At 36.4% G+C, this 15,107-nt stretch overlaps 1 protein-coding gene across 1 annotated transcript in view; it reads right to left on the reverse strand.

Annotated features, from left to right (window-relative positions):
• Nucleotides 1–15,107, reverse strand: part of ahi1.L (Abelson helper integration site 1 L homeolog) — a 98,614-nt gene that overhangs the window by 57,889 nt on the left and 25,618 nt on the right. The window contains exons 12-18 of the mRNA XM_041562959.1: nucleotides 12,622–12,745; nucleotides 11,147–11,376; nucleotides 8,992–9,098; nucleotides 5,768–5,886; nucleotides 4,729–4,859; nucleotides 3,989–4,129; nucleotides 680–846 (exon numbers count right to left, since the gene is read on the reverse strand). Coding sequence (XP_041418893.1) covers nucleotides 680–846; nucleotides 3,989–4,129; nucleotides 4,729–4,859; nucleotides 5,768–5,886; nucleotides 8,992–9,098; nucleotides 11,147–11,376; nucleotides 12,622–12,745 — 1,019 coding nt within the window. The remainder of the gene's footprint in view (nucleotides 1–679; nucleotides 847–3,988; nucleotides 4,130–4,728; nucleotides 4,860–5,767; nucleotides 5,887–8,991; nucleotides 9,099–11,146; nucleotides 11,377–12,621; nucleotides 12,746–15,107) is intronic.

Below are 15,107 nucleotides of genomic sequence, written 5' to 3' on the forward strand. Positions count from 1 at the left end.
TAGTTAAAAAAAAAGAACCCAGAATCTATCAAGGCACGCCAATTCACCATTGAGGTGCACAGGCATCCTCTGAGTTCACCAACCCCCAATGATTGCTCCGTGGTGCTGGCCGAGAAGAACCCCGGGAAGATAGGAACACCAGATAGGAACACTGGCCTAAGGTATCGGGTAAGTGAATATAATTGCTTAACTTTTGGCATAAGTCATAATGAACACTAAATATTTTGACACACACAAACACTTGTTTTTTATACACATGTGCCTATACAGGTATGGGACCTGTTATCAAGAATGCTCAGGACATGGATAATGGATCTTTCTGTCATTTGGATCTACTAGAACATAATTTAAACATTAAATAAACACAGTAGGCTGATTTTGCTTCCAATAAGGATTAATTATATCTTAGTTTGGATCAAATACAAGCTACTGTTTTATTATTACAGAAAAAAAGGAAATTATTGTTTTTTTAAAATGACTAAAATGGAGTCTATGTGTAATTCGGAGCTTTCCAAATAGGTTTCCAGATAACGGATCCCGTACCAGTGCAGTTTTTTTCTCCGTGGGTTTTTATTATATGTGAATTATCAATTGGAGAAATGACTGGGCAGAAACAGAAGCTAGAACACCAACAGAAAAAGATTACAGCTGTGCAGAAATGTTCAGAGGTTTAACATACCAAGACAGAATCCAGCTTTTGCTTAACTTGAAGCATTCTCATGGAGATTCTTGCAGCACTGGCAAACCGATCTGCAGCTGATATGGTAGATTCTTGCAGACCAAACATTTCAGAGTTATTACCAATATTGCTAGATGATTGTACTGCTTCAGCTTCAAGTTGGGCAACTGAAAAATGAACGTAAAACTTTATACCACAATGTTTTCAATCGTTAAGGCACATGAACACGCATTCATGATGTTATCACTTTGTGACCTTTAAACAAGGGGAGGCCCATTTATCAAAGGTCACATTTCGAATTCATGTGAATTTTTTTTACTCAAATATGAATTTGAATATATACTCACAATTCGACTGGGAGGTTAGTTAAGAAAAAATTCAAATGTCTAATATTCAATGGAATATTTCCAACCCAAAAATTTTATTGTATTTGAATGGTATTTGAATCGTACGAATCAAGTTTTTCTCCATAAAAAAAACCTTGAATATCAGGAAGGCCTCCAAATGGCTCAACGGACCTCTGCCATTGATTTGTACATGAACTCGGCAGGCATTGGATGGTGAATATTCGAATTAGGACTGTTTCCATGGTCGAGGCGTGATAAATCTCACATTCAAATTTACATTAGAATAGGGGGATTAAAATTCGAATGTGTGAATTTTGACACAAAAACTAATTCAAGAATTTGAATATACTGTTCAACCCTTAATAAATCTGCCCCTGAAACTATAGAAAAATGTGCAAAATGAAGGAAAAATTTGCAAAACGGCAATATCACCAGATGCACTGAATTAAATGGAAAGGTTAAAACTTCATTGCAGTTAAGTAGTTTTTACTTCTGTAATTGCATCCATCTACATTGTCTTACTGTGTTAGAGAAATTCCTTTACACTATGCTACAACTGTTCTTAATAGAAAAAACAAAAAAAAAGAACATGCGGCTAATTTCTTCCAAACACAGCACCTCCACAGTTTCTTCAGACAGACCGGGAGAGGGCTCCAATCCAACTGGTTGATGTGAAAGGCAAGGGGTGCATAATAATGACGGTGGTTTTTCCTGTTGCAAAAAAACTTGTGTTTTGTATGTCAAAACAAAATGCATGGAAAATTCGAATGCGGATTTGCAAACATTTTTACGCTAGCCCTATGCAGATGCACTTATTGCCCACAGTACTTTGCAGAGGCTCTTTTTGCATTCATTTCAGTTAGATTATGTGTGGGATCTTTTGTAAACATTTGTAACAAATCTCTGCACTTACAATTTCAGCAGAAAATAGTAATATTGTTTAAGTGAGAAATGTATTGACCGACACTTTTGCGCTTATTAATGTTTCAGTAATATATACCTGCTGTTTATATGGAATTTGGGTTAGTAAGTCATAACAGAGAGATGACTCATGTACATTTCCCAATATGTCTTATAATACAGAAAATACAGGCTGCACAGAAACATACTCTTGTGTTATATTATAAAAAAAAGTGACGTATCTAGATAGAGTAACCAGAATTTAACATAATGAGTAATATGTGCATCTGTGTACTCATGGGAAACTTACATATGAGCATTTCTGTGGTGCTGATATGAATGGTTATCTCAATTCCATTATGTTAAAGCATGAAAATTGGTCTGAGGAAATAAAATGTACCGTAAAACTTATAATATAGAAACCATCAAAAACAGCAACAAAACAATTCCTTACCTTAAGAAACTAAACTCAAATGAATCAAAGATCAGCAGATCTGGTACTGGTATGGTCCAATGCAGGCTGCAATAGCTGCATTATCCATACACCAATTTGTTGATTTAAACTTATAAAGACTGTACTACAAATACAATTCAAAGAAAAAGTGACCTCTCTTACATTTTACAATGCTAGACATAAACTTTGCAATACATATACTAATGTATTTTAGTACTTACTGCAACCACTAAGTGGTGAGCAAGCAATTACACCAAAGTTTGGTGGACCATTCACGGGACCTGTGTAAAATATATGATGTTCATATGGATAACATATACTATATCTGCAACTAAATGAGAGAGAAGGGACAGGGTTAAGAAAAACACACAAAGGTGGAACCTCTTTACTGCTTCTTCTAATTATTCTTTGTGATTTATAACCAGTAGAGTAATCTCTTTAGTTTTATTTTCTTTTTCATCACATTATCTCTCCATTTCCAATTCTCACAGGGGACATGACCTCTATCAACCTTTATTTTTTTTCCACTTTCTTTCCTATCCCCCATTGCTTTGCAGCTCACTCTGTTTTACAGAACCAGGCCACACAGTGTGAACACACAATAAAAAACGAATTAGCAGTTATTCTGCCTTGGCCTGCGATTCCCAACCTCAATTGTCTATAAGAATATACTCTTTTGGATGTCAGTGAAAGAACATCCGAGGAACTACAGCTTTCAGACCTTTCCCAGAGCACTAGCTATTGTGTTACATCTAGGTTTAATAACAGTTATGTTCTTGTAAAAGTCATTACTGTATAAAAGACAACAAGTCAAGCATATATATAGAAATGTGCTGCAAACGAAAAATATTAGTGCTTTGAAGTTAAATGTTAAAAGCCATGAATGGTATGATTATTCTACTCATTTCACTTCATTACCACAACCGCTCAGTTTACCTCTGCTGTTTTTTTTACTTCTTTACTACTGTTAATCCCATAGATTTCTGAGGTTTTTATCACAGCCATTACACTCTCAAACATATCATCTCAGGATGTTAGGTTTGCAGTTTAGGTTGCTCTAGAAATACATCTCAATTAAATAGAATTATTGAGGGACTTCATTTCATATAACAATTACGATTGTCTTTAGCCCTGGTTTGACACTAAAAGTAAGGTAGGAAAAATTACTTTTTCTTATAAACAACAGTTGTAGCATTGTGGAAAGTAGATTCTCTAACAAGGCAATGTATGCGCTATTGCAGAGTTAGAAACACCTAAACTGCAATTTAATTTTGCTTCCAATGCATATCTGTGAAATTTTGCCATTTTATACAGATTTGTTATTTTGTTTGGTTAAGATAGACAAACCAATTTCACACATCACTATCCTCATCCCTTAAAGAGTTTTACAATCATTTGTTACAACATCCTTAAGATAAATATCTAGGAAGGTTTTTATATTATAATGGTTACATGGCTGCTTGCTTCCCCTGTCAAACAGCTTAGTAAGCAGACTTAGTGAAATATGAAAATATGGTATCACATCAATGAGAATCATCTGCTGTAGAAGACATTATCATCAGTTCCCTGGTCAACTATTGTACAAGACAAGTTCTGGGCTATACATACCTCTATAATCATAAATATATACAAGTATTGGCTGGTTCTGTCCAAAGGCACAAAATGCCACCATATGTTCATGAGGGTGAAAGGCAACATCTCGAAGGGGAGCTGTATATGACAGCTCAGAATATTTAGCCACCTGGTCCCCTGAAACAGAAAAACATTTAAATTACCTTTTCTGGACAAGCTTAAGGAATTACTGTAAAAAAAAAAAAAAGTTTCATAAATGTATATTGGTTAGCTAAAGTTTGTTTTTATATTGGTTTAAAAAGTTTAGCAAACATATAATAGCATTCCGAACAGGTCAATCTATATATAAATATTTTTTCTTAGTGGTTTTGGCATTTTTACATTTGCTTATGTTTAGTAGTACCCCTTTATTCAAATAAAAAAAGGAGTAATATAATAATTCCCTATTGTTGATTATAACTAGTGTAGTATTTTGCAGGGCACAGATATAACAAATGTAACTATACTTATGGATAAACACATGATTAACAATAGCTATTACCATTTCTACTACACATCGATAATAAAGTAACAATTCCCCATTTGGAATAATGCCATGTAATACTTTATTAACTCCAATGACCCCATACAAAACACGAATAATTTTTTGTCCACGGTTTGCATCATGTTAGTGTATGTTTCAAATCATGCACTATCATAGTTGTGTATTAATCGAAATCATGCACTATGTCTAATGTTAATCACAAAGAATTTAGGTAAAAAGATTCAGTTCTCACCTGTTTCAGCGTTCCAAACATAAGCTATTCCATCTTCGCTTCCAGCAAAGACAAATGTTCCACATGGGGTAAAGGCACTTCTAATTTTCTCCCTGTAGTTTGTGGCCCCAATATATTTTGTGGCAGCCAAGCTTTAAAAAAGGTAAGACATTTGTAGGATTACCTTAGGGCATGCGTGTACTTTAGTCAAAACTCACATAATGTTTAAAAGGAAGCTACAATAGTGGATAAAGTAGTGTAACTTTTCTTCCACATAGTTAAACGGCAAACTGCCAATTTTAAATGGCTATAAAAATTAAGAAAATTAGACTATATAGTTATTTTACAGCCAACAAGATATAAATGGAAAGATACTGAAAGCCATAAAACCCAATGAATTTAGAAGCTGGCCCGCATGGCACATGCTCAGCTACAGCTGCACCACTGAAATATCAATATGTAACATGTAAATTTAAATATACTCACTCTTAAGACTGTAGTGCTGTCTATTTCACTTTATGTGCATGAAGAAACATTTACAATACTTAAAGGCAAACTAAATTAGTACAACCATTCCCAAATATATTTTATTCTGCATTTTTAAATAAAATAAATATTAAATACTGTTCCAGTATATGCACAGTAAACATAATTAAAAATAAATGTCTGCATATGCAATGGAGAGTAATTTCTGAGGCCTATGGAGTGTTAGGAGCTTGCTTGCTGAAAAAAGGAAGGTGGACAAGTGACAGCTGCAGCAAACCTATCAATGTATTTGTACAATTCATAAAGAAATTTCTGATGCAGAGCTGACCAGGGTTAGTGCGAAAAAAGCTGTTCACAATAAAAAGACCATAAGAAAAAAAAAAGTTGCTAGGAGTGTTATATCATGAATTTCAGGATATACCCTCTTCAAAAAAAAGACTCAAACTTTTTAGGAAAAGTTAACTCCCATAAGCAGCAAGCCATACAATAGAAGAGTATATTAGACTACAGAGTCCGAGGCAGGACAGCACATCACAGAAGATGCAGTAGTTAGGTTTATTGATGGGCAACTTACATTCGGAGGTCCATAATCCTAAGCGTGCTGTCTTTTGAATGAATTAGTAAGCGTCTTCCATTAGGATGTAGCTGCAGATGATTTACTGGGATTCCTTTCATATAATCTTCTTTAATTATCTAAATTCATGTTTAAAATAATTAACATTTATTAAAATGTAATCCTTCTGATTTTGAGACAGCATCACTTTTCAGTAGGTATATTATAGGTGAGCTAAACCCACAGCATATTTTCAGAATTTATGACCTTGTACAGTCACCTCTGCCCTCAACAGAATCACAACAAAAGCAGGAGGAAATATGTAAGGACACACAATCAAAAGTAGGGAGGTTTAGTTCTCCTTTAATGAGGAATCCAGTAAGTAGTTTTGCCTAACTAGACACAAGGATTCCCAAAGTACACCACACTAAGGGTTTTCTATAACAGTCCTGCAGGTAACATTTATAATGAAGAACTATTTGCAATCTGTTTAAAAAAATTGTATAGTGCAAAACTAATATAAGTATGGGCCCTGTTATCCCGAATGCTCGGGACCTGGGGTTTTTCGGATAACGGATCTTTCTGTAATTTGGGTCTTCATGCCTTAAGTCTACTAGAAATTCATTTAAAGATTAAATAAACCCAATAGGCTGGTTTTGCTTCCATTAAGGATTAATTATATCTTAGTTGGGATCAAGTACAAGCTACTGTTTTATTATTACAGAGAAAAAGGAAATCATTTTTAAAAAGTTGGATTATTTGGATAAAATGGAGTCTATGGGAGACAGCCATTCCGTAATTCAGAGTTTTCTGGATATCAGGTTTCTGGATAAGGGATCCTATACCTGTATAAGCATACAGCAACTTTTTTTGCTGGATGCAAGCATTATGACATTATGTTCAAAATAGCTCAAAACTCTGCCCCATACTCATACTATATTTGTGTACTTATCCCCAAGTATTTACCAAACTGCTCATTAGGCTCTTCTTAAAAAAAATCTAAAGCCTTATTGTGGGAGGCTCCAAGGCTCTGTACTAGGATATTTGCTGTTCTCCTTGTAAACATTCTCTTTAGAAGATGTTATCTCTATATTTGGCTTTAAATATTACATACAAGCAGATGATCCAAGTACACCTAGATATCCCTTGACTAACTTACATTCAGACCCAGATCTCTTACTGCCATCTAGGTAAGTTCCAATGGCTGACCTAACGCCATCTCAACTGAACCTAGTTAAATAAAGCTCATAGTTTCTCCACCAAAACCTAGCCTTTCTCCTTCTGTTACTATTACAACAGATGGCATGACTATGAACCCTGTAGATTTGGCACATTGTCTTGGCGATAGGTTTGACCAAAAACTACCTTCTCTATTCATAATAATGCCCCTGCTAAAACCTGATGTTTTTCTTCCATAATATTGCAAAACTACATCCCTTTCTTTGACAAATAACTGCTAAAACATGAATCCATGCCTTTATCCTTTTGCATAGACTATTGCAAACTATTACTAACAAGACTCCCAGACACCCACCTCTCTCCCCTGCAACTGGATTTAAAACTCTACTGCTAGAATCCTCCTGCTATCTGCTAAGAGGGAACCAGCTCATCCACTTGTTAAATCTATATCATGGCTGCCTGTTAAGCAAAGGATAGTATACAAAATTGTACTGCTACCATTCAAAGCCCTTCACTCCTCTGCTCCTCAAAACATTTCTTCTCGTATCCCTTAATATTTATCGCGTCTACTCCGCTCCTGTCAGAGCCACAGTCTTTTCAAACCATCCACACCTACTGCTCTCTCATCTTAGACCTTTCTATCGTGCTGCTCCTTACCTCTGGAATTCTATCCCTGAACTCATTTGTAGTGCTTTTGAAAGCAGTGTTTGTCTGTCCATTTCTATTTTCTGCCCGATGCCTCAGACAGAGTGTTGAAGTAATGTAAAATAAGCCAACTGATTAATATACCTGTCTTTGCTGGGGAACTCAGACATTGTTTAAGGAGCAAAAACCAAGAGTTTAGCAAATACTGCTTTTAATAACAATTTTATGTGCAAATTAAGGTACTTTACATTTTTAATAAATGTATATTGAAAAGTTGCTTAGAATTATGTTTTCTTTTATTAGGCAAATTTTTATTTTGGGTTCACATGACCTTTAATAGGCAAGACCTTCTTTACTGCCTGCATTTGTCAGAAGTATGTATCTTTCCTGTATACACCCTTTTGTTGTTCAAAGCTGCAAATTATATAGGCACTTTATAATAATGAAATTTCTAGGTGAGATAAGATTAAACTGGATTATTAGATGGTTTAAATGCAACAAGTACTTTACAGCTGAAGGCAAAACCAATAAAGAAGATAAGCAAGTTAATAGTTTACCCTGCAGTAAGCAAACTGGCACTGGAGAACATTAATATATGTAGGTGAAATTGTGATTTTTACATATTTTACTGCTGAAATTAAACACTAGAGCACTGCTGAACAAAAGTTGCATAATTCAAAAATGATGTCTACATCATACTAAAATGTAATCTAAAGGGGAACTACCCCTTTAATAACATAGGCATTGATTCTAAGGGTGGTGGTTCTAAGATCCTTAAAGGATATCTACACCCCCAGAATTATCAACAGATAATATCAGATTATATCATATCTGATATTACCAAACCAAAATATAGATATCAATAAATACTGCCCTTTTACATCTTTTACCTTGAGCCACCATTATATGACATTCTCTGTGCTCCCTCAGAGTTCACCTGACCAGAAATATAGCAGCTCTAACTGTAAGGCTAAGGGCACATGGAGCATTGGCTCACTACTCTCAGGCTGAGAGAAGTGGATCTGCTCAGTGCCTCAGCTCTTTTCATCTGAACTGCTTCCGCGCAGACATACGCAGCGGAACCAGTTCAGTTCTATGAAGCTGGGGCACAGAGCAGATGCACTTCTCTAAGCCTAAAAAATACATAGGCTGAGAGCAGTGCCATTGCCAAAACAATAAGAGGTGTGAGAGTAAAAGACAGAACTTTGTCCATTAATTGGCTCGTGTGGTTTGTTTGTGTGAACCATGAATCACCATGAACAACCATTTTTTTTTTCATATGAGCTGTTTTATGCAATATATTTATTTAGAAACCTACATTGTTCTGGGGTATAGTTTTCCTTCAAGACCAAAACCATTCCATAGGAGTTGTGGTTTAATTTAGGCATTTTTATAAAACAATCCCTTATAACATCCAGTACCTTCAAAATGCTCCAGTTCTGCACAGGATTTTGAAGAGACCTCTCACTGATGTGAGTATCCCAAATGATGATCAAACCAGAACTGTCCCCAGAGTACATCTGAAGTCCTGTCAACAAAATATAAAAGAGAAACCAATATAGTAAAATATTGGGACTGATTACCTTTACATGGCTTGCAGGACCAACAGCTATGTAAATATAATTGTATATACTTTGCATTACCATCATAGCTTTCAGTGGACAATGGAGTAGGTGAGATTACACACAAGCTGGAGAACTATAGTGGGCCAGGAATACAAACTGCAATGCAGGTATTGGAAGCATATCTAAATGGGTGAAACTAGATCCAGGTTGCAGGCTAGGTATGGTATAGTATTTTGCTCTACTTTTTGCAAACCAAATTTTTCTATCTTCAGATTTTAGCTCATCCTTGAATGATGTCAGTACTGTTTTTATGTTGACATCACTTCTGAGTTTTAGGGCTTGCAGTGGGTCATGTTGCAGGTCAGTAAAAATGTAGTTTGCAATTTTGGATGTGGGTACATTAGTGTAATAAATAGTACTTTGATTAATGCGAGTCAATTTCAAGTCTACCAGCTTATTTTGATTTGATTTTTGAAGATTAAGTCTGAAATGTCAAGGCTACTTTAAGCAAGAATAAGGACAAGCAGAATAACTAGATACAGTCTTTAAAGGAACAGTTCAGTGTAAAAATAAAAAGTGGCTAAATAAATAGGCTGTGCAAAATAAAAAATGTTTCTAATATAGTATGTTAGCGAAAAATGTAATGTATAAAGCCTGGAGTGACTGGATGTCTAACATAACAGAACACTACCTCCTGCTTTGCAGCTCTCTAACTCGGAGTTAGTCAGCGACTTGAAATGGGGGTGACATGGGACATAATTGTTCAGTGAGTTTGCAATTGATCATTAGCATGCAGGTCAGATTCAAAAGCAAACAGTTATGGCCCATATGGCCCCCGTCAAGTCACTAATTGGTTGCTGCCTGGTAACCAAAGCAGGAAGTAGCGTTCTGGCTATTATGTTAGACATCCAGTCACTCCAGCCTTTATACATTATATTTTAGGGTAATTAACTATTATATATATTATATATATTTTGCACAACCTATCTATTTATCCAGTTTTAATTTTTACACTGAACAATTCCTTTAAAATGGACATCCCACCTGGGGCAAAGCACCAGTTGGGAAAGCAACTAGTTTAAAAATGAAAAAACGCACATACAAAAATGTTAAATAATTTTTCATGCAAAGATGGTATACCATGAAAACAGACAGCTTTCCTTTCTCAAAGCAATATAGAATAATAATGAACTATAACATATAAATAATATTTAGGCAGCAACATGCCAGAAACAACATACTGAAGATGCCAACCAATACTACGCCTTCAAATTTAAATATGGACACCTTGTGGAGAATCACTGATAAATATTACAAGATATACAGTGAATGATACACAAAAGCTGTGGCATATAGATGTTAAAACTAGAAGCCTTGACCATTTCTAAAAATAATACTCCTATATTGCAGGTTTAATATGCAGTATAAAACATTACTGGTATTGTTTTTATATTTTAAAATTAAATCTATGCCTTCTCCCTGGCTATAGTTACATACTTGTGCTGGATTATGGTATCCATTATGTTGGGTTAGGGAGGAAGCAAGTGTTTCAATCACACCTTTAAAAACCTGCAGTGTGTGAGAAAAGGTGCTGAAACAACACACAGCCTACTACATCTGCCAATGTGTTACCGTCTCTAATACTGCAGATGTTCACTATATGGCTCTGAAAATATTTGGGATGAACTAGGATACCAATGCAAGGAAAGATTTGATTGTCCAGCATTATCAACCTCTTATGTATGAAGAGAACAGTATTGAAAAAGCTTTCGAGAGGAGTAGAGAGGAAGTGCTGTTTTAGCAGCAAGGAGAATACCAACTTCATTGTGATACCATTTGTTTTTGAATGAGAGATTGAACAACATACAAATACTTTTGGTCATATAATGTGTGTGCCCAGTAGCACTCTGTTCTTATGCACCCAGTAGCACTTTGTTCTAATAATGCCCATAGTGAACCGGAATCTAAGATTATTTTTTGGTAGATATGATTGGTCCTCAACAAGACCTACCTTCCACATCAAAACACAGTGTATTGATGAAATTATTGTGCCCATCAAATTCCTGTAAAAGTTGCCCGTTGATTTCCTTCACTTTTACATTCCAGACTCTGATGACAGCATCATAGCATCCCGTAACAACAAAAGAATTAGCCTTTGGGTGGAACTTAGCTGTATATACAAAAGAAGGGTGGGGCAATACTTTTAAGGCAGCTGAAGCTTCATTCTCGATTTTCCACAGTCTGGAAGGAAAGCATAATAAAATATCAACACTAAATCCACAGAAAACAAACATTTAGATTACTTTTAACCCCTTACAGCTACAATACTTACAGGAAAAAAGAAGATACATCTTTCCAATGACTGGCAGAACATATATTATGTTAAAGGGATCCTGTCATCGGAAAACATGTTTTTTTCAAAACGCATTAGTTAATAGTGCTACTCCAGCAGAATTCTGCACTGAAATCCATTTCTCAAAAGAGCAGATTTTTTTATATTCAATTTTGAAATCTGACATGGGGCTAGACATTTTGTCAATTTCCCAGCTGCCTCCAGTCATGTGACTTGTGCTTGCACTTTAGGAGAGAAATACTTTCTGGCAGGCTGCTGTTTATCCTTCTCAATGTAACTCAATGTGTCTCAGTGAGCAGGACCGCCATCAGAAATTGCAGGGTCCCGTACGACAAAATTTCCAGGGCGCCCTGAGCTGCGCCCACCGCAAGCCCCACCTACAGGTCCGCCCTGCCCACCCCACAGTAAAAAAACAAAAAAAATATCGGTGGCTAGGATTCCCACATGTTAATAAAAAATAAAAAGATATTGGTGGTCAGGGCCCCCCATAAAAAAACATTTGTGACCAGGGCCCCCCCATTAAAAAATATTGGTGGCTAGGACCCCGCATGAGGAAAAAAAATTGGTGGCCAGGCCCCCCCCCCCAACTTTATGAGAAAATTGGTGGCCAGGGCCCCTTAAACGTCCATGCCTTCCCGAAGTCAGCAGCTCTTAGAAAGATGGGTCTATCTGGTTACCTCCCCACTGTTCTGTTGTTTGGCTGCTGGGGAGAAAACGGGAGGGGGGTGATATCACTCTAACTTGCAGTACAGCAGTAAAGAGTGATTGAAGTTTATCAGAGCACAAGTCACATGACTGGGAAATTGACAGTATGTCTAGCCCCATGTCAGATTTCAAAATTAAATATAAAAAAAATCTGTTTGCTCTTTTGAGAAATGGATTTCAGTGTAGAATTCTGCTGGAGCAGCACTATTAACTGATTCATTTTGAAAAAAATAAAAATTTCCCATCACAGTATCCCTTTAAGGGACCACAGGTTATTATGTTTTATGAACTGAAGCATGTCATAACTGGAATATTATTGGTACAAATTAAGCTAATTTATTCATTAAAAAAGCCTTTTCATCAAATTCATCCTTCCAAAGTACACTGATAAAAGCAATGCAATGTTATGAGAAACCAAGAATACTGACCGAACGGTGGCATCAGAAGAAGCTGTGAGTAAATGCTGATCATTTCCTGACCAGCAAAGATCATAAACAACATTTAGGTGACCATGAAGCTCTCCGAGATACTTTCCTGAAGGGATCTCATATACTGTGACAAAAATGATTAACAAATACAGAGTTAAAATACATGGGGTATAGTAACCTACTGTGTTAGAACACAGAATTCCTGGAAACTTTGGGCTGAAACCTGTACTATATTGTCCAACACACATAAATTCATATACATGTATATTCATATATACGTACAGATATATATTATCTAGATCTATCCACAGATTGATATACATACATATACACACATGAAAGCCTTATAAATATTGTTTAAAGGGGAATTCAACACTAAACTTAAAAAACCCATACCCCCCTAACTTACATAGACCCCCCTCCCTCCTCCCTCAGCTTAAGTGTTATCTCTGGCAAATGCCCCTAACATTTTACTTACCCCTAAGTGCAGATGCAGGCACCGGAGTTCATGGGCACCATCTTCTTCTCTTCGGAAAACTTCAGAATGAGACAGTTGGGGCAATTTTCTGTTTTGCGACAACTGCGCATGCACCGTAACTCACGAAAATTGCCGAAGCTCTGGACTCATTACAAAGACTACCGAAGAGGCTGAAGATGTCGTCCGTGAACTCTGATGCCTTGATCTGCACCGAGGGGTAAGTAAAACTTTAGGGGCATTTGCCCAGGGTAACACTTTGGCTGGAGAGGAGGGAGGGGGATCTATGTGGGGTAGGGGTTTTTAAGTTTGGGGTTGAATTCACCTTTAAAGAGGTCTTCAGGTATAATAGGTGCTTAGTGGTGTAATGGTGTCACATGACAATTAAATTTGTGTATTATAACAAATAATATACCTTGGTGACTTGTATCCTAAAGTATACAGCAGGGGGTACATTATTTCTAATATATACAGACATCACTGCACCATAGCTGTCCTGTTTGGCTGTCATATAATAAATTGTGGCATTGCACTAGCTGTAAAATAGATCACATATATCACATACACGGAGTGTCTCAGTATGTAGTTGTCAGATTGAAGATATTAGCACAATTTCACCACACCTGGATGTCACACGCAGTTGAATTACGTGTGCAATTGGAGGCGACTAGCATACAATGCCACAAATACGTATATTGGGTACAACTTGATCAGACTTTAAGGGCCATTTAAGACTGCAAATGCAGCAGCGTCTGCATAAATTCCCAGTTGCACATAAAACTTAATTTATTAAATGTGCTTGTTTCCTCATGAACTCTTTGCACTTCTGTATAGTTGCGTTGGGTGTTGCTTTCTACCTCCAAACTCCCGTTATGAATTAAGCACTGCTGCACCTATTAGCGCAGGGTAACCTCCACCTCTGACCCATATAGAGCTCCAGGCTTCCTACAGCACTGTGTTAATATAGGCAGAACACTAAATCGAAAGAATTGTGAGCAGGCTTCACTGACTGCAAGTGACGCTATCCAGACTTAAAAAATGTTGTTGCACTTTGCATGCTAATGGGGCTTCTGTGATCTCCCAATTACGGCTAAAATATAAATACTTTGTTTCTGCTTGTGTTGGCCCTTGTGTTTTTAAAAACGTGCAGCCAAGCGTAAATATGCACAAAATGAAGACCTATTGAAAATAATGGAATAAGCACTGTAGCAATTCCCATGGGGCACTTGTGAGCCAACATCAGTGACACAAGACCAGTATTTGCGTTTATCAGCAGAAACTCGCCAATCCAATACGCCAAGGAAACACCATATTATTGAATTCCATGGGATTCTCAAGTTTGGAAATACACTTTGCTGAAATACGCTGCAAAGTTTCAATATGTCGGCCAAACTCTCGCGAGATGGATGATATAAGTATTTTCGGCATTGTATGCTAGTGATGTAATAACGTCGCATATTGACGATCATTAAAGCTATATAAAATTCTTCCGAGTGGAACTGTGGGGAACGAGAAAATACAGAAATGCATGTTGGAAAAAAAAACTACAGGCTGAAAAATGATTATCACACGTGTATGGTTTCAATAGTGTATTAACACTCAACCTTTGCGTTTTTAAAAATGCAAAGTAAAAACGCCATGTGTGACCTCACCCTAAGAGCAGGGTATCTATGTACAGTATCTGACACCAGGTTTAATTTACATCTGGTAGATTTATGGGTATTTGCTTTGATTTCATTAGTAAACACTCTCACATCGCCATCTAGTGGACTATTAGAATTTGCAGTTCATTTTAGCTTTAATTAAGATGCACTATTTTTCTCCCTTTTTATTTTTCTTGATACATTAAGGGGGTTATTTATCAAAGGTCGAGTTTTAGAACTTCGTGAGCTTTTTTAAACCTCAAATGAACTCACAACTCCGAAGGTTTCTAATTTAAGAAAAAAACTTGAATGTAAAAAACTGGAATCAGTGAATTTGAGTTGATAAACTTGAAATCTCGAATCACTCA

The sequence above is a fragment of the Xenopus laevis genome, chromosome 5L (assembly GCF_017654675.1).
Source record: "Xenopus laevis strain J_2021 chromosome 5L, Xenopus_laevis_v10.1, whole genome shotgun sequence".
NCBI lineage: Eukaryota > Metazoa > Chordata > Amphibia > Anura > Pipidae > Xenopus > Xenopus laevis.